This window comes from Argopecten irradians, chromosome 13, assembly GCF_041381155.1.
Source record: "Argopecten irradians isolate NY chromosome 13, Ai_NY, whole genome shotgun sequence".
NCBI lineage: Eukaryota > Metazoa > Mollusca > Bivalvia > Pectinida > Pectinidae > Argopecten > Argopecten irradians.
The window spans coordinates 9,443,380-9,463,848 of NC_091146.1; the positions used below are offsets into that span (position 1 = coordinate 9,443,380).

Consider the following 20,469-nt stretch of genomic DNA (forward strand, 5'->3'; position numbering starts at 1 on the left):
AAGCTCATCTTGATTCGCGATTATTACAAATACGGCACATATAACTGTAACTGATATCCATATCAAATGCTCCTACTATTTGTTTGGCCAGATGTTGTTTTACGAAATTATATACGCAGATTGATATCGGGATGCATATAAAAAGTATGTTTATAAAAACAGAATTGAATTATACTAATGACTGATGGCTTTATATTATCGTGTGTTGAAATTCCTTCTAGCAAGTAAAAATAGTTCCAGGTTCCGACGAGTTTCGAAATCGTGACCTTCTGCGTGTTAAGCAGACGTGATAACCACTACACCACGGAACCTTGTATACACGGTGCGCTATACGAAGACTGGATCTATCTTTACCTAGATCGATATCTACAAGACATTTTGTACTCACAAGTGCACCAATGTGAATTGTGCTGTATGTCAAGGTGCAAACTTTGTATATGTATTTGTATACTAACTAGGCCAAATAGTGTGTTGTGTATAGTAGTTTTGAAACGAGTTGTTGTCGGATATGAAAGATATTCCACACAAGATAGTTATACAAATGTATATATAAGTTACAAAAGACACACTTGTGTGTTTTGTATTTCTTAAAAATATATTACGAGTATGGAATAAATTCTATATCCAATTTTGCAATAACCATTAGCCGTTTGTTTGTTTCTTTCACAATATGTTATACCAAATAGAATTATGACCCGGATGCGATAAACGTGTATTTGCCGAGACACACAGACACACAGAGACGCACACACATATGTATAGTGCATTAAAAAGTTAACACATCAGCTTTGATATACAGTACGTGTTATTTTACTGTTTTACTTTTATTTTATTTAACATAGGCAAGAAAAAAGATACGAAATGCATCTCAGGTTTCTGTAATAATTTGATACAGTTGTAATAGGAGCAAACGGCATCAAGATCTCAACCCGCTATAACGACTAAACCCGAAAATTTTGTGATCACAAAGTCATAGACCAAAAAGACGGATGGACAGTCATTCCCGTTGACGCGAATAGACGCTTTGTCTCTATGAATAATGTCTTTCTCCTTTTTCGTCTATGACTTCATAAACAACAAAAGGAATAATGCATTTATAATTTGTTGCTTTAAAGGTTACCTAAAATAAAATGTTATGTGTACTGATCTACCTAAAAAAAGTAGTCAGGTTATTGTTTCAGCAGCATCTACTTAAAAGAAAGTAGTCAGGTTATTGTTTCAGCAGATTCTAGTTAAAAGAAAGTAGTCAGGTTATTGTTTCAGCAGCATCTACTTAAAAGAAAGTAGTCAGGTTATTGTTTCAGCAGCATCTACTGAAAAGAAAGTAGTCAGGTTATTGTTTCAGCAGCATCTACTGAAAAGAAAGTAGTCAGGTTATTGTTTCAGCAGCATCTACTGAAAAGAAAGTAGTCAGGTTATTGTTTCAGCAGCATCTACTTAAAAGAAAGTAGTCAGGTTATTGTTTCAGCAGAGTCTAGTTAAAAGAAAGTAGTCAGGTTATTGTTTCAGCAGAGTCTAGTTAAAAGAAAGTAGTCAGGTTATTGTTTCAGCAGCGTCTACTTAAAAGAAAGTAGTCAGGTTATTGTTTCAGCAGCGTCTACATAAAAGAAAGTAGTCAGGTTATTGTTTCAGCAGCGTCGACTTAAAAGAAAGTAGTCAGGTTATTGGTTCAGCAGAGTCTCGTTAAAAGAGAGTAGTCAGGTTATTGATTCAGCAGCGTCTACTTAAGAGAAAGTAGTCAGGTTATTGTTTCAGCAGAGTCTAGTTAAAAGAAAGTAGTCAGGTTATTGTTTCAGCAGCATCTACTTAAAAGAAAGTAGTTAGGTTATTGTTTCAGCAGCGTCTACTTAAAAGAGAGTAGTCAGGTTATTGTTTCAGCAGAGTCTAGTTAAAAGAAAGTAGTCAGGTTATTGTTTCAGCAGCATCTACTGAAAAGAAAGTAGTCAGGTTATTGTTTCAGCAGCGTCTACTTAAAAGAGAGTAGACAGGCTATTGTTTCAGCAGCGTCTACTTAAAAGAAAGTAGTCAGGTTATTGTTTCAGCAGCGTCTACTTAAAAGAGAGTAGTCAGGTTATTGTTTCAGCAGCGTCTACTTTAAAGAGAGTAGTCAGGTTATTGTTTCAGCAGCGTCTACTTAAAAGAGAGTAGTCAGGTTATTGTTTCAGCAGCGTCTACTTAAAAGAAAGTAGTCAGGTTATTGTTTCAGCAGCGTCTACTTAAAAGAAAGTAGTCAGGTTATTGTTTCAGCAGCATCTACTGAAAAGAAAGTAGTCAGGTTATTGTTTCAGCAGCGTCTACTTAAGAGAAAGTAGTCAGGTTATTGTTTCAGCAGCGTCTACCTAAAAGAAAGTAGTCAGGTTATTGTTTCAGCAGCGTCTACTTAAAAGAAAGTAGTCAGGTTATTGTTTCAGCAGGATCTAGTTAAAAGAAAGTAGTCAGGTTATTGTTTCAGCAGCGTCTACTTAAAAGAAAGTAGTCAGGTTATTGTTTCAGCAGCATCTACTTAAAAGAAAGTAGTCAGGTTATTGTTTCAGCAGCGTCTACTTAAAAGAAAGTAGTCAGGTTATTGTTTCAGCAGCGTCTACTTAAAAGAAAGTAGTCAGGTTATTGTTTCAGCAGCGTCTACTTAAAAGAAAGTAGTCAGGTTATTGTTTCAGCAGCGTCTACTTAAAAGAAAGTAGTCAGGTTATTGTTTCAGCAGCATCTACTTAAAAAAAGTAGTCAGGTTATTGTTTCAGCAGAGTCTAGTTAAAAGAAAGTAGTCAGGTTATTGTTTCAGCAGAGTCTAGTTAAAAGAAAGTAGTCAGGTTATTGTTTCAGCAGAGTCTAGTTAAAAGAAAGTAGTCAGGTTATTGTTTCAGCAGAGTCTAGTTAAAAGAAAGTAGTCAGGTTATTGTTTCAGCAGCATCTACTTAAAAGAAAGTAGTCAGGTTATTGTTTCAGCAGCGTCTACTTAAAAGAAAGTAGTCAGGTTATTGTTTCAGCAGCATCTACTTAAAAGAAAGTAGTCAGGTTATTGTTTCAGCAGAGTCTAGTTAAAAGAGAGTAGTCAGGTTATTGTTTCAGCAGCGTCTACTTAAAAGAAAGTAGTCAGGTTATTGTTTCAGCAGCGTCTACTTAAAAGAAAGTAGTCAGGTTATTGTTTCAGCAGCGTCTACTTAAAAGAAAGTAGTCAGGTTATTGTTTCAGCAGCATCTACTTAAAAGAAAGTAGTCAGGTTATTGTTTCAGCAGCGTCTACTTAAAAGAAAGTAGTCAGGTTATTGTTTCAGCAGCGTCTACTTAAAAGAAAGTAGTCAGGTTATTGTTTCAGCAGCGTCTACTTAAAAGAAAGTAGTCAGGTTATTGTTTCAGCAGCGTCTACTTAAAAGAAAGTAGTCAGGTTATTGTTTCAGCAGCGTCTACTTAAAAGAAAGTAGTCAGGTTATTGTTTCAGCAGCGTCTACTTAAAAGAAAGTAGTCAGGTTATTGTTTCAGTAGCGTCTACTTAAAAGAAAGTAGTCAGGTTATTGTTTCAGCAGCAGTTTTTTTTTTTTGCGGACGCATCGTTTACGTGTTATTCATAAAGTGAGGTATTTATAGCATGCTAATAAACTATGTATCAATGTTTATAATTGTCTTTACATAATTATCATCTTTACATAAACTAATTCTACAGGAAAAAAATCCTAATCTTTACAGTTATTGACAATACTTATGTGAAACACCTGTATCGATTCCAAGAATTTGTGCCTGTACCTCCAACTTCAGATTGTAAACATTCGTGTGAAATACCAAACACTTAACGAGCATGCGCACTGTACAGACGCGTGGAAGTGGCTTTATCATACAAGTACATACATAACAATGTATATGAAGTTTGTTGTACTCGGGGTGGCAGCGGCCGCAGCAGTAGTGATAACATTAGCATACACGTTCGTCAGTAATAGGCCACAGTACGAAGGGGGGTATGGAGGCTCCGGACGGGGAGGTTACTCAAGACAACCACGGGCAACACAGGGAGCACCTGTCGAACGTCAAAGGTATTTTATGCTTTAACAATCATTCTCAATATACAAGCAGATTAAACTAACATATATCAGTTACACATAAATGTATTGTTCATTGTGGTGTCAATCCTAGGCTTTATTTACTGTTATGGTTGATACATAGATATAGACAGACATTTAGGACAACAAGCTCTAATGGCTATTGGGATATACAACTGTTAATATACACTACTGATACGTGGCCTGTTTTAAGTGTTATTGTTATATCCTCATCAATGAAAGAATGAGGTCTGCTAAACAGCAATAAAATAACTGATCACTTATAACGCACTGGAGTACTAACTGCAAGGCCGAATTTACGTTACATTTTATGTGTACACATTATACAAATTTGTAATTGCGTTTGTTCCTTCTATACTCTAGTTTCACTTTCGTTTTAAACAAAACAAATATAATCACTGTCAGTCAATGCTTCTATAAATACGGAACGGGCTGTATTCGTGAGGTTAAAAAGTGCAGATGATACAATAGCCAATTACTATCATTACAATTAAACAATTAATATACACATATCATATATAAAATAAACGTCATGTGCAATGACTAAACGGACACAGAATATTTTTGTTTCATTTTTTCCTAAGCCTGTTAATTAACCATTAGAGACATTACAGTGTTGACATTCAAATAAAGCATCTAAACAAGTTTAACCGCGTTATCTCTCTATTGCTTCATTCCTAATTCGTTGATGAACCATTCTGATAAGTCCCCCATCAACAGTACGACGAAGGTCAACAAAGAAACGAAGGAACGAAGAGGAGGAAGAAACAGAAGAAAGGAAACCATTGACTCAAAGATTGACTTCATATCAAGGTATTATTTGTATTTTACATTTGAAGATTTTTTTTTATTTCAGCATGTAATTTCCTGTGGTAAATGCACTGGAGTAAATTAACTTGATTTAAAGTGACATGCTTTAATTAGTATAGAGGACCTATTACAGTTCTGACAAACACAGCAAGTACAAGTAACAACAAATAACAAATCAGTAATGAAATGAAAGCAAATGATGTTAATGATTTTATTTAGCATGCAATACACCGTATATGTGTTGTTTGAAATATTTGCATATTAAAGCTTATTTTTAATATATGCTACTCTATTGTTTGATTCCAGGTTACAGTTTCATACACAAAGTCAACAATGCTCTTGTAACGAAACATGATTCCGCCACTTAAAACACAAATAATTAAAGTAGAAGGAACTATAGAGAAATAAAATATAATGAATGTGAACTAAAATTTATAACCTTATATCTATATTATTAATGTTTATTTATCCGATATCTAAGTAATGTACGCACTTTATTTTAGATTTTTCATTTTCATCTAAATTAAATGCTGTGATTTAATTTCACGATTGACTTCGTATTCTAATTGTTGCCTACTTCATCTGCATTTGTCAGCGTCTTTGTGACGATTTGTGTTCGTGACATCTTATCGCCACGAGAAATGATGAAGTGTAGATATCGTTTGAGTGTATACCCAGCGATATATAAACATGTACAGTATATGTAATTCCTACTTTCACTTTCGATTTTCAATATGCAATACCCGATCTGAAATATGTTTTATGAAATGCTAGCTGTTATCGCTATACTGTGGTCTTACTTCATCTCAGATGACAATACACAGAGGAAACCCACATCAGCCGACTCACATGATGTCGGAGATAGTGGACCGAGAACAGGTACGTCCTAATTCGCATGACAATAAGTTGAACTGCACGAGACATCACCCAATGTGTATTCTAACCAATTATCACACGTAATGTGAAGTAGGACAGCTGCCTTTACCCCACTGTAGCGGCGTAATCATTTATTTAATGTGGTATGATTTCGTTTATAAATCATTGTGACTATACAAATTAATTTTGAAATTTCCCTCAGGACATATTCTTACTTGTTTAAAGGTGTTTGAGTTTAGTTATTCTAACGATCACGTAAAATACAAATATATATCATTTTATTGTGAGATTTTTAGCAGATTTGAATGATAACAAAGATTATAGTTATTAACTTCACTGCTGAATAGTTATGTACGCGACGTAAACAGTCTCAAAAATATAGGCAATGCTAGCGGTAGTGTTACAAAAAATGACATCAGGCTGTATTTATACGCTATTTTTCATCCATTCTCTCTATCATACAGTAATGCTGAGATTCAGTAACAGTTGTATTCCAGGTATACTATGTTATGAATTGTATGTTAATAATGTTTGAAGAAGATGAGTAAATTACCCATAAAAATTCACATTCGTTGTATTACAATGTACATTATTTAACACGTGGCTGATAAATACTGATGTTTACATTGATAACAAGTGAACTATGACCAAGGAGTATTTGTTTTCTCCTGTAGATGACAGATTGGTCAATGCCTCTAACATGTCGGCAGAAACTGGTAAGTTCACGACTATAGTTTGTAATATTTAATGTTCTGTTTGTTCCTGAACTTGTATTTTTACTTTATACGAAGCAAAGTCAGTATTTACATATTTTATATTTTGTAAAAATCAAAAGTAGGAACATGTTATTTAAATATTATGCATATCAAAGTAATTACTGTATCTTCACATACTTTCTAGTTAATAAATCACCTTTTCCCACATTACGGAAGAAGACACATATACCGCCGGATCAAGGTTCAAATTTTTCATTCTGTTTTTTTTTTTTTTAGATGTTCTATCGAAGATATAATAAACATATAATACAATTCTACAATGCGTTTGTCTTTATTTAATTTTTATGCTATTATTTGTAAATACTGCCATGATTAATAATTGATAAATAGACGATAAACTACATCGGCTCTCAATGTGTTTGTGTTTTTTGTATTTCCCCTTGTCCTCTTTTTAACATAATCATGCAAACTTAAGTCGGTGAGCGCATCGTATTTGCTATTGTTTTATTATTTTATTATTTTGATGATATAGATCATAATTTCTTTAATTTGAATTTTCGAGCACGTGAACAAGATAACACCATTAAACGCGTATTCTATTTTTAGTAATTAACGTAGCGATTTACGTGTCTGGAATCAGTTTCATCTAAACCATCAGTAATTATTAACTTTATTGTCCATGAAATATTTGGACTGTGCAGAATAAATGGAGTGTGACGGCTTGTTTGCCAAATATATCTACCGCCAAACAATGACAAGTATATTTCTATTACTGATGGGGACATATATAAATTACACATATGTTATGCTACATGTGCATATTTCAATAAATTGCATTACAGTCCTAAACATATATGAAAGATCTTACTATGTACTACAACATGAATGTATTCTGGTAGTCGTATCAAATAGACCATCACAAGAAATATATATCAATATTACTCACCATAGCTATTTCATCATGTTTGATCCCATGTTTTGATAATCGAAGTACTATAATTAGATAGTTTGTAATAATACAATGTGTGTCCTTCAAAGCGAGCAACAGTTAGGTTTCTGTTCGCAAATTAGGCAGAATAATGTGTGTTTGTTATCAGTTGATAAGATGAAATCGAAACTAATGACTTAATTTTGACATTTAGGGCAGTCTCGATAACTGATATGAATATGTAGAGAGATACATTTATAATAGAAGACATCAGTTATACTAAAAATAATTTCAGAGAAGACAAATGATTTATTGTTATTATATCTATTTCCTATAACAGAAATGAACTTTTAATTATATCAACTAAATTTATAAGCAGTTAGGATACACTGTAGTTATAACGCTACTTATGGTATTAAACAGATATGTGTACCGTAACTGATTTCAAAACCGAAAGTAAATAGGTGTTTTCTTGGTACTTTCTCCATGCGTGACACAAGTGTTTACAAATAGCACCAACGACATATGTTGCATAACAATAGGAATAGCGTGGAGTTGTTCACTAAGATCCATATATGCGAAATGAAAATAAAACTAAAATCAACGGGATTCCCAAATGTTTTTATACGCTCAAGGTGAATATATGTATCACTCCAACTACAGAAAGTCGTACTTGTAAAGGTGAGTGTTTTCAGTTATTTCTGTCGATTTTATTCTTAATAAATTTGAGTAATTATGTAATTAGAAAATTATTCAAATCATGTTAACTCAAATATTGTTACAAGTAGTAATCCACGTTTCTAACAAGTATCCAGTAATAACAGTTCAAAACTTTCAATTGCATTATACTGTGAATGACTGTAACATGTTTTAAAGTAACTTTGATGCATACATGTACGATTGTGCCGTATTGAAGTATTGATTTGATTTTGAACTTATTTGCTAAAGAAAACGTTTCAGGCAAGGCAAGTGGGCTTTGTTCTTGAGAAATAAATAACTATTGATGCGAATGAAGAGTTAGCACTTTGTTTAACAATTTTAATATTATTTAGATTATACAACACTTTAAATATGTCTTTGAAGATCATGCAATTAGTATTAATAAAGAATTAACTTGAAATCAATTTTATGTTATGGAGATGTAACAAACAAATGATAGTGTGCATAAACGTGCATAGTGTGTGTTTATATTTCATCATAGTTAGGAAAAAAAGAATCAATTACGTTAGTCCGTGTGTTTAAGTTATCTTCGTTTATATATTGAAGTTACCTACATTTACCTATGTGAAGTTTTGTAAATGTTCATGTTTTCTTACAGGTATAACCACCGGTGTTATCAGTAAATATATAGGACAATAGGACGATGTACTGAATGTATAAGGAGACAGACATCTAGACACAATTGCCTATATGTTATATATATAATCACCCGAGATTAAACGTGGAAGCAAGATGGAAGACGAGGACATTTTAGATTTTGAAGACGAAGAGATTAGTGGTAACCAAGACAACGTTTATGACTTGGATAGCGGGATTCTGCGTAGGTCCAAATCAGTTCGGCAGTCTCAGAAACGCATTTCACCATTGTTTAACGGGCTGTGGAAATCACAAGGAATAGCAGACGGTCGTAATAAAGTTGGTAATTATAACGGACTGAAACAATCTGCCGGTATTCCTTCTGGTCTTAACAACATAGACCATGATAAGTCCGATGAAAATACAGAAAAGCCACAGATTTTATCTTCAACAGATTCCGTAGATAACGGAGTCGTTGTGCCAGAAAAAGTCTCAGTGAAACAACGTGTTAACTTACATGAAAAGTGTATAATAAAAGAAAACCCTGTAGACATGCGGACAGAACCAGAGACAAAACGCGGATACCTAATGAGAACTGTTAACCAGAACCCTGTCGAAACAGAAGCATCAGGTGTGGCGGATTATCAACAACAGAGTACTCTCCGCAGATCAATGTCGTTTCGCGAAACGCCACAAAAGAAGACATCCCTTGGTTTTTATTCGAAGACAGCACAATATTTTCCCAAGGAATCTGGGGGAATGAGTTCCCAAAGATATTCCCGACTTGCAGAAGAATTGAAATCTAAACTAACTAAACCAGGAAGATTAATGACGTCATCTGATCAGCTGACAGGTCAACTTAATACGGGTGATATTAGTAAATATTCAATAGATGCAAGGCTCATCCCTAACGAAAACAACAGCGCCATAGAAAAGCCTATAGAATTGCCGACAGAACCAGACGAAGAACGTGGATACTCGGTCAGACCTGTTAACAAGGACCCTGTCGAAAAAGAACCATCAGCTTTGTCGGATTTTCAACGACAGAATACTCTCCGTAGATCTATGTCGTTTCGCGATAAGCGACGACCTAAAAAGTCAGAACATATCCACACTGCGGAATCTGGGGAAATAAAATCCCAAAGATATACCCGACCTGTTGAAGAGTTGAAGACTGAACCAAGTAAAATAATGGCATTATCTGATCAGCGGACAGATCACCCTAACGAAGATAGCATTGGATATCCAATTGCTGCAAGGCCAAACGCTATCAAAAACGACGACAAAAGTTCAGATGGATTGAAGTCAGTTAAAACAAGAGAGATGTATTCACCAACCTATTCAACATCTGTAAAGTATAGCGAGCAACAGAGACACCATTATAAAATTGAGGAAGAGATGCAAGATTCATTTCGGTCAAGGAAAACCGACAACTATTCACCATCAGTAAAGGACAACAAACAACCTAAACAGAAATCACCTGAACGGATAGAAGGATATGGTTATAGCGCACAGCCATCCGGATATCAATGTATTACTTATCCCAGCACCACAGCCTATCCAGTTGTATCCATGTTTAAAACTTCTCAACCAAAGACCAAAACGGAGACAAAACTGACGCTCGGTGTAGACACTGCATCACATGCTATCAAAGAGGTGAAAAGAACAAAGAAATCAAGGGGATTGCAAAGATCGGCGACTATGCGTGAAAGATCGGGGGTCCGCGCATATGAGAGGACTATTCCAGGAGCGCCTCGTGGTTTTGGATTTTTACATGGCAGCATGCAGATGGTAGGTAAACGATTTATCTCCCTTGGTTAAACAAATAAACGTTACTAATCCTTTGTTTTTAATTCAGATACCATGCTCCCTGCCGCAAAATCAACGCCCGCAGACTCAAATGTTACACTAGGACTGGTAAATATTGATATTTTAGTAGTTCTGTGATTCCACGAGGTCAAAGAAACCAAGTCTTTGATAGTAATCATGCACAGTACTCTTGTCATAATACTATATTTTAACTACATTGAATGACTACATGAGCTTGTGTAGTATGAGATATATGTCGTTACTGTGTTGTAAACGGTAATGGAATACTTTTTAAGATACATGTTAAATGTTAAGCATGCTATTTCTGATTAATATAAATAAACTGTAAGGGCATAAGACAATCTGAAACGAAGGGAGGTAACATAAAAGTAACTTATCAATATTCCCCTACAGAACCCACCGACCAAGAATACACTGATGCAAGTTCCGGAACACAGTATAGGAGTATGGATATTTGGCGAGGACAACTTCTTTACTACCTTACCCAAGGTAACGGTGATTAAGAAACGCTGTAAGATACCAATATCAGTACACACTTCAACAGAAAATTACGAAATATGTCAATATATTTTTTTAATGCAGTACATACCAGAAATTCATAATATAATAAATATTTCTGTATCGTGCAAAGCTACAATTCACTCTTTCGTCGTAGTTGTTCATTCAGAACTCTTAAATTAACTATTTTACTGTATGTAATAGAGCATTTAGAAAGTATATTAATGTCTACGGGAAACTGTGTTTGTCACTTTAGGTATGGGCCGTTTCCGATTGTATCAAGCACGTGCGAAACAAAACTGGGAATTTTGGATACGGTGAGCTCGACCTCTGGATTAAGAACCGATGCATCATGCTGAACAAGGGGAAGTCACTCTCCGACTACCCCGGGCTGAAATCTCTGTACGTTATCAGACGGCCTAGATCTAGAGATCCTCATCCTTGTCATCAAACCCCTCGTCGTGATGATACAGACCCCTTCTCTGACGATACGTGTGTGGCGATGCCTTGTGGACATGCTATTTGTGAGTACACACATATATCCCGTCTTTGCATATAACATATTTGTCTCCCTTGAAAGGAGGCCTGAATTGTGAAGGCATGATGCTATGTTGTAAGCGAAAATCGTGTCGTTTAAGGTTCCTGAATAGTATGACTTTCCAATCGCAAACAAATGTTCCAATCAATACCTACTTATAAGCCTACAAAATGATTTTGTAATATGTCAATACGGAATGAAATAAGAAATTTTATAACAAAACTTTAATAGTTGAGGGACCTCTTAAAAAGAAACAATGATAAGTAATATGATGAAACCACTGATAAAAATTACCATTCTTATATAAGAAAATATATCACAAATGTCAGATAGAATTTATATTCGCATTATATGGCTTGCAATCAACATATTAAATAATAAAATTATCTGTATGAAACGATTAATTAAACAAAATGCATGTGTTTTACGCACTACAATTCACATTTTCAGCTCCAGAAAACTTGTATGAATATGCATGGTCAAGGATACAAAATGGTGGAATTGAGGTCACGTGCCCAGCTGTACCGGACGCCAAACGGCCCAGTGAACAATGCTCAAAGATTTGGGATTTCACCTCTGTCAGTAAACTAGCCTGTCTCTCAAACGACGAAAACTGTCTTTTTTGTTGTCAGTTATTTTCGAACTTTGTTGAAGCACAACCCAATATTCATCTATGTCCGGTTTGTAATGAGGCGATATACAGCGATTGTGCAACAGTTTTTAAATGTTTCAATTGTGAGAAAAGTGGTACCTCGTTTTCATTCTGTGTCCACTGTCACCGCCCCATTTACGGACGTGAGTGTTTCAATGATGAGTGCCAGGAAAGCGTACCAAGATTAAAAACATTACTTAGGAACTGTCCAACCAGAACACTTGTTAATGTTCCAAACTGCCCTTCCGTTCGCGCATGCCCAAAATGCAATTGCGTCATTGAGTATGATGAGGAGGATAGTTGTAAACACATGACTTGTCCTCGAAATTCTTGTAAAACTAAATTCTGTTTCATCTGTCTCAAGGTCAAGACGGACAAATACTACTGGCCTTGTGGGGGCGCTTTTGAGCCGTGTAGTCCTAGCCCGAGACAGATTATGTAAAGTATACGAGAAGATAGAAGTATTTATTACATGTGTGTTTTCATGTTACTCATTTTTGTACAGTGTATGTGTCTTTGGAAAGGATAAATGAGATCTGAATGGTTCATCAACTAGCCTTAATTCAAGCGATAACGAAAAAATATATAACTAGTTAGTTGTGTTACCTTTCCCAAAATCAGTCCATAAAAGACTTCTTCAAAGTTGTCTAGGATGACGGTAGTTACTGCCCTCTCTTAGCTCTCGTTATACTGAGTAGATAAAATGGTTAAACACTTAATGTAGGCGTTATCTGTTACCGACTTACTTAGACCACGAATATACATTGTATAATTCCTATTTCAGAAAGTTGAGAAACTGTATATGAATATTAAATGTCCGCGATGCATTCTGAACCTACAACTGTACTACTGTAGTAATAATCTTCTTAATCATACAGATTTATTATAAGATTTGATAATTTCAAACTAAAAAAATCCATCCTAAATATCTTTTGCCTCTGTCGTGAAGAAATTGCAATTAATTTTCATTTAGTCCTGGGTTATTTTATTATCATTTTTACTACACATAATTTAGAATTATTTTGTTCCGTCAACAATGTTCAATTACCAAAAAAAACTATGATATTTTAACTTCTGTACTAGGTGCATTGCATTAGATAGACTGTTACAAACATATATATATAAATACATGAACATTATGTATAGGGAAGCAAACCATTTATAAGTTGCCCAGTATACCCGCGATACGGCGTGAACATTATATTAAACAACAAATATATTGTATGATTGGCCTTAGTGAAGTAGACCAAAGAATCCGAACTATTGTAGTAATACATGCTTGCTTGTTTATCGAGCCAATTGACTAACAACAATATGTCAATGACATTTGTTGAAATTAAAAAGAAAATGAATAATGAATTCGTAACCAAACATGGTTTCATAACTTTTCTTATTCAGTTGTCTTATAAATAAAAAGTGGTATATTTAAGTTATGCATTTGTGTTTTTGTTCATTTTTCATTTAAATTAATTGTATGAAATGATTGACCGACAGGCAAAAAATAAATTGATAAACTCGGTGATATATCCTAGCCAGAGAAGGGGCGAGATTGACGCTCAATGCTTTTCTTAAAAGAAACACACTGACCCATTGTGAGTCTTGTATATATATGTATTCAAACACAATGGAAACATTTAATATACAAATATAGCATTTTGATGAGGTTGATAAATGGTTATATCGACCGTGGTCGATATAGTAGTTTACAGATAATACAGCACCGTAGCAGTTGATGTTTGTTTATTCTTTATGGACATCTATATGAAAACGTATCGAAAATCATTAGGATTGTCTCACTGTAAAAATGTGAAATGAAATGGTAAACAACAATTTAACGTTTTTGGGTTGATCGTGTACTCTCATTTTACTGTATTGTAAACATAAATATCTATCATGATTTTTGGCAGTACTATTAAAATTAACAGATAAGTATTCAGCAGTGGAGCAGTTGAACAGGATTTATTTCGCTTAATACTGTTGGGGTGCATCGATCTGTGAGGTGAGTGGTGCTTCCAGTACAGTAGATTAAGTTTTTTGGTCAGTTGTGATTGGGAGTTAGCTGTCATTTAGTGACATCCCACCCTCCCAACCTGCCATGTTAAACCTTTTATACAAAATATAGGTATTGTATGACAGTGGTGCAGCTCATTTGCATATAAGAAATATGTCATTCAACGTATACCTTACGTTTTCAGAAGGGAGGTAACTCGTACAGAGAGTATCATACTCAATCAGGTACTGTACATTTGTCAATGAAACCTTCACTAGAAGATAATATATAGCTTAAAAGTTAAGCATGTAATAACCGATACCGCATGCTGTTTTATAATATAAGCCATATATCATTTCGTAGAACCCAAGAAGCCGTCGACGGCTCTTTCTTGGTGATTCACTTCAGTGTTTTCCTGTTTATATGTCCATTTAACAACCATAAATGTGTCAAAATGTTGAAATTGAAAAAATGATTCCTTAACATAACATATTTTCACTATTTATTTTATCACTTGTCTTAGAAATAAAGTTACATAATTAAGTCCTATATTGTATCATTGTTTATTTTTCATTTTAATTAATTCTACAGCAATAACAAAATGATTGAGCCTATTAATAGCCCATTAACTTTCCGAAACGGCTTTTTATTTTACATAAAACGAGATTGATAAATTGTAGAGTCGCAAAAAGTTATAAGCATACCGCTAATACTTCACTTATCATTACTTTATTAACAATTTAATCAAAATTAATGAAATGTTAATTTTCATAACGCGGGTTGTCTTATGTTTCTCGCTGTCGTCTTAATTATCACACTGAAATTAACTATCACTGCGCCATACGACATCTGTCAATGAAATAAAATGAATGATTAGATATGGTGTTTCAGAATCAAAGTAGCTCTAATCGATATTACAGTACCACATATGTATTGCTCAGCGTCATTGCATTACACATTAAAACAAAGATAAGACATATTTAGTTTATGTTTAATGTTGGAATGATTAACATAAACTAAATATGTCTGAAATCTAAATTAAATTTCTTACGATTAAAAATATCGCTTTATAACGCAAACCAAACAGTTAAACGGTTAAGATGAGAAAATAAAAAAATGGGGTTGGGGGGATTCTAAATTCTACACGTAATAAAAGGTAATTTGATCATATTGCTGCCGACATATCAAACCAAAAGTAAATATTGGGAAAGTGAAAGTAAGATTTCCCCATTTTGAAAAAAAATATCGCTGAACTACATTTAAATCTTACGATTCAATACACAAAACCGAAAGTCGAAATCGATTGATAGTGCTAAGTACATACAAAGCGAAAGTAGATGTGACGGAAATCCACTCCTTCGCCTGCTGTGTATACATACCGACTTGTGTAAGAGTGCACCGCATACTAGGGTATCTTTGACACAAGAATCAGACAGAGGTAATATGGTGAGTAAAATTTCGTTATATAGTTTAACATTTACACATTTTATACAATTTGTCATGATGTATCAGGTATCGCTTGTAATATGTCATCGTAATGTGTATACAAGGTGGAATTATGATATAACAAATAGTACTGTATCGCTGTATAAATACTGACATAATGCTAACTGTATTATTAAGAACAGACTTGTTATATATCTAATACACATAACAAATCAGATGGTTTGGTGTCACAGAAATAAATGTACATATATATATTTAAGAGTAGACTAATAGTGCTATTACGTGTTTTATGCAGTCTATTCACTTCACCAAAATAGATCAATGATTTCTTTTATATAACTTGTTTGACTAAACATACATTACTGTAACTCCATGGTGTAATACAGACCATTACTTTAGTATAAAATGTAGTAAGCATATAACCAACATTATCTCATTCATTTGTATATAAACCTCCCGTACCCGCCTGTCGTACCTACGTACGGCCGGAAATACGTCGTTTTCAGGATGAATGGCCAGGCCGTTTCGTACTGTGTCGTTCCACGCTATTTTATTTTATTTACATACGCTTCGGCGTTGTTTGTTATTCCCTTATTATATTCGATACTATATATGTTTTGTAAGTCTCACCTATACCTCGCGTCATTGATTCATATATCAATGTGCCTTTCCGGTATTACTAAAAATCATTTCCCTTTGATGTATGTACATTAAGGAATGTTTAGCCATCTTTCATTATAAAAAGAATTTGTTTACATCGATTACAAAACAAGTTATATTGCATATACATATCACCTCCTATGGCCGGATACTGTACCAGTGCCTGAAGGAAGGGAACCAGATTTCAGATTAAGCTGTCCTTACTGCTCCCAGACACTAACGTGTGTGACAAGATATCAAATAAAACATAATTATGTCATTTTGATATGATGGAACACATTCAACGTAACATAAGTATAATGAAGAATATAATACTGTAATCAATCTCATTAAAACAAAATTATTGTCTCTTTTTACAAACTTACTAAGATGCAAAAGAATATGTACATGTAAATCACATAGTGAGGCTAAACCGGAGTACCCGTAGAAAACCTTCATGATCTTTTCCCATCGGGGTCGACCCTCGGTCGGTCAGATGAAAGTCGAGTGTCTTAAATACACCACCATCTGACAGCACTTCCATTTACCAGATTAATTTCTTGATTTCAGGTTCCACGGATAAGATGAGTAAAAGACGCCATACAGATGCAGGTAAAGTCGTATGTAAGAAAAGAAAGCATGGGTCCGGATCCGGACTTACAGTTCCGGCGGATCACATAGCGGTATGGAGGTTCGGCGAAAATGGGGTTTTTACTTCAGTTAAAAAGGTAAGATATACTGACTCCATTTCCCTTCTGTTACATATCTTATTTACCACCACTGTTTGTATTAATTAATGCTTAACCAATTCAGGAATCTCCATCCTCTATGATTAAAGTACAACGGCTTTATGAATTATATATGGGTTCATGTTGGTTTTTTTTATAAAAAATGGTCTTTATGCGTTATCGATTACAAATAAATATATACCTTGTAAGTAAATCAAGGGTTTTGATTAAATATTTATAATGTACTTTTGGCGGGAACATATGAATGACCCTATTCCAATCAGCTGTTCAATCGAATTCGTTGACAATGACGGGAGAGGAAAAAAATATGCAACTGCCGCGGGAATTAATAATATTCATTTACTCGAATAACTGTAAACACAAGGAATAGATGTTTATTTTGTTGAGGTTATGAGGGTATAATGATGATGGAGCCCGTGTAAACGGCTTCGCCGGCGGGGTTACATAATTCACACATTCTCCATTATCATTATACACTTATAACCTCAACAAAATAAACATCTATTCCTTAAATAAGCAAGGTATATTAGTTCGTTTGTTCTATCATTTACAAAGGAATATACCTAGTACATGTATGTAAATAAAGTATATAAAATATAAATAAAGTATATGGTGTACTGATAATATAAGTCTATACTTATTTACCTGCAACAATGCTTTTATGTTTGGTTCAAGATTTTAATTATTTCACTCAGATACATGAAAATGCTAATGGAAGTACACTGAATTGATTTCAGGATATAATTAAAATCAAACTGTCTTTACCGTATTTAGATTGATTTATTGCCATTTTCATGTTCTATCTTCCTTCGTTTCTCGTTTTAGACATGGGATGTTTCACATTGTATCGCATACCTTACGAACAAGATAGAGGAAGCAGACAGTCAGAAATGTTATGACCTTGACCTATGGGTCAAAAATAGACGTACTATGTTAGACAGAAATAAGTCTCTATCAGACTACCCGGGGTTGACCAAACTATTTATAGTCCAAAAGCCAAAGTCACGAGATCCACCGTCAAAGTACCAGACTGAAGATGATGACGTCATAGACCCTGATAGTGACGATATGTGCGTCCGTATGGTGTGTGGGCATGCTATATGTAAGTTTGAACTCAATTTTATTTTAAAAGATCTGTTAAAAATAGATATTCAACATTAATAAAACGAAAATGTATTATCTTAAAAATGTTATCCAATGTTTGGAAAGAAAACACCCTGAGTTTGCTATGACAAGAAAAGCCTATAGACAAAAATATAAACAATGCCCCGACTTAGGATAACTTTAGTCTTAACCCCACAATAACGACAATTAATTCACCAATCCAATTGCATTGAATAAAAATTTTAAATAACGGTTTTCATTTATAAATGGCAACGAATTGAAACGAAAGTATTGCATAAACAAAATTCCAAAAAAATCGATGGTTTCAACAAAATAGAAATCGATAAAAAATAAAAATATTGTACATTGTAAACATAATGATTGATTTTTTTTTTCAAAACTCCTCCTCCCCCAGTTCTTCAATGGCAAAAATTTTGCTTCAAATTATTAAATTTGAAATACACCAAACAATTTGCTTTCTCTTTCAGCTCCTGACAATTTATATAGATATTCTTGGAATGAAATCAACAATGGTGCCACTCAGGTCACGTGTCCTGCCATACCGGAAGAAGACAAACCGAGCGAGCAATGCTCAAGTGTGTGGAGTTTCAAGTCTATTAGTTCTCGAGCATGTCTGTCCAATGACGAAATTAACTTGTTCCAGACCGTATTGTTTTCAAATTGGCTTGAGAAACATCAAAATGTCTACCTCTGTCCCAACTGTGACGAGGCATTGGAAGACACGTGTGACAGAAGTGTGGTCACGTGTTACTATTGTACAAAATCATTCTGTGTGACATGTGCAGGGAATGTCGTCGGTAGCGATAAATCGTGCATAAACACTGAATGTAAACAGAGTATTCCGAAGGTTAGAAGTCTTCTTCGAAATTGTCCCGTAAGAACCATTGTTGGTGTTCCGAACTGCCCTTCCGTTCGCGCATGCCCAAAGTGTCAGTGTGTGATCGAGTATGGAGAAGGGGACAGTTGTAAACACATGACTTGCTCACGTAATACGTGTCAGGTTAAGTTTTGTTTTATCTGTCTCAAGGTCAAAACGGACAAATACTACTGGCCATGCGGGGGCGCTTTTGACCAATGTAGTCCTAGCCCTAGGCAAATGATTTAGGACCACGATATCTAACATGGTTATTTTCTTATTCCCAGGGGCGTAGCTTGCTCTATAAAAAGAACCCGGGCTTGGACATAAAAAATCCTAGTATGAGTTATTCATGGTCTTGTAAAGTTAAACATCTGTTTCGATCCGTCAAAGTCTTGAATGTAATTTAAATTCAAAGTTAAAATAACCTAAACGTAGATGATATATCTAAAATTAATGATGCTGAAATATATCCGTGCAGTTTTGGAAGTCCGGAAATGGAAACCTGAAGTCGTATCCATTTATTACGATCAACCCTCGTGTTCTGGGTGTTTAGTGCTTGTGTTGTTTGGTGCGTTAATATGGAAAAGACACAATTAATGGCATGGCTTTTTAAAGCTTAAACCGAAAGACACGCAAAGTCAAAGGGCGACAGATGAAATATCGAAAAATGACACCTCGCAAATTATAGCGACACAGAGTAGATTCTACTTACTAGATAGTCCGCTAAAACCTGCCTATATTTCTAAGCTTTTTATTTTTTTTAGTCTAATATAAAGTCCATATATATTAGGCAAATACATAGATAAATAAAACCTAATAATATAGGCAGGTTTAGCGGGCTAGATTATATTATTCAGTCATCTAAATAGGAAAAGGCCAACTTATCTAGATATGGGATAATTTATTGTTCCAAAATCCAAACCCAGAGTAAATGCACAATCTACTGACACATACTCTTGGAATGATATAGAGAAATAAAACTTCCCGTCAAGATAGACTTTATGAAGAAAAACATTCGTATACTGTATGTTTCTATCAGTTGGATTTTTATACCTTGTACATGTAATATGAGGCGCTGTTTTTATGTTCATTTTAATTTTTTCACATATTTGTAAAATTCGATTTTTAGACATATAAATATTCCGTAAAGTCAGAAATTTCCCTCCATCTATCCTCCAATCCCCTTAGAATCACTCAAGATACATGTAGGACTTATCATGAGATGTTGATACACTTTGTACTTGCAAAAGGAACAGAAGCGAGTAAAACATCAACGCATTATCATCAAGTACAGGTAGAAAACAGACTTATTCATATGATTTTAATAACTCTGGTTTAGCAATACCAAGCATTATCAAATACCATTTTCGGGGCTAAACAATTCCTTAAAACCATTTCCCTGCTTATAAATATGACATACAAATGTATATAGTAATTAGTTAGCATGACAACGTTGTCAAATGCATAAT

General features: G+C 34.4%; 1 protein-coding gene and 1 non-coding gene across 4 annotated transcripts; one reads left to right on the forward strand and one right to left on the reverse strand.

The window, feature by feature from the left end:
* Positions 1-238: 238 nt before the first annotated feature.
* On the reverse strand, positions 239-311 carry Trnav-aac (transfer RNA valine (anticodon AAC)). The gene has a single exon. It is a non-coding gene; the product is annotated as a tRNA-Val (tRNA).
* Positions 312-3,611: 3,300 nt separating this feature from the next.
* LOC138305542 (uncharacterized) lies at positions 3,612-20,381 on the forward strand. Of its 3 annotated transcripts, XM_069245814.1 has the most exons (8): positions 3,715-4,021; positions 4,755-4,861; positions 5,669-5,737; positions 6,409-6,450; positions 10,533-10,591; positions 10,898-10,993; positions 11,259-11,526; positions 11,991-13,625. In XM_069245814.1, the coding sequence occupies exons 1-8, from the start codon at positions 3,846-3,848 to the stop codon at positions 12,632-12,634; spliced, it is 1,461 nt and encodes a 486-aa protein (XP_069101915.1). In that variant the 5' UTR covers positions 3,715-3,845; the 3' UTR covers positions 12,635-13,625. The 3 variants fall into 3 exon arrangements, with proteins under 3 accessions (XP_069101914.1, XP_069101915.1, XP_069101913.1); XM_069245813.1 differs by lacking the exons at positions 10,533-10,591; positions 10,898-10,993; positions 11,259-11,526; positions 11,991-13,625 and adding exons at positions 16,838-16,995; positions 17,842-18,118; positions 18,609-20,381 and having other exon boundaries at positions 3,612-4,021; XM_069245812.1 differs by lacking the exons at positions 3,715-4,021; positions 4,755-4,861; positions 5,669-5,737; positions 6,409-6,450; positions 10,533-10,591 and adding exons at positions 6,467-8,059; positions 8,697-10,465.
* The last annotated feature ends 88 nt before the right edge of the window (positions 20,382-20,469 follow it).

Bases quoted from the DNA above. Each gene is read 5' to 3' on its own strand.
- LOC138305542 (XM_069245812.1), top strand. From the start codon at position 8,831: ATGGAAGACGAGGACATTTTAGATTTTGAAGACGAAGAGATTAGTGGT. The intron at 10,466-10,897 runs GTAGGTAAACGA...ATTCCCCTACAG, and splicing joins TACATGGCAGCATGCAGATG to AACCCACCGACCAAGAATAC. The intron at 10,994-11,258 runs GTAACGGTGATT...TTGTCACTTTAG, and splicing joins TCTTTACTACCTTACCCAAG to GTATGGGCCGTTTCCGATTG.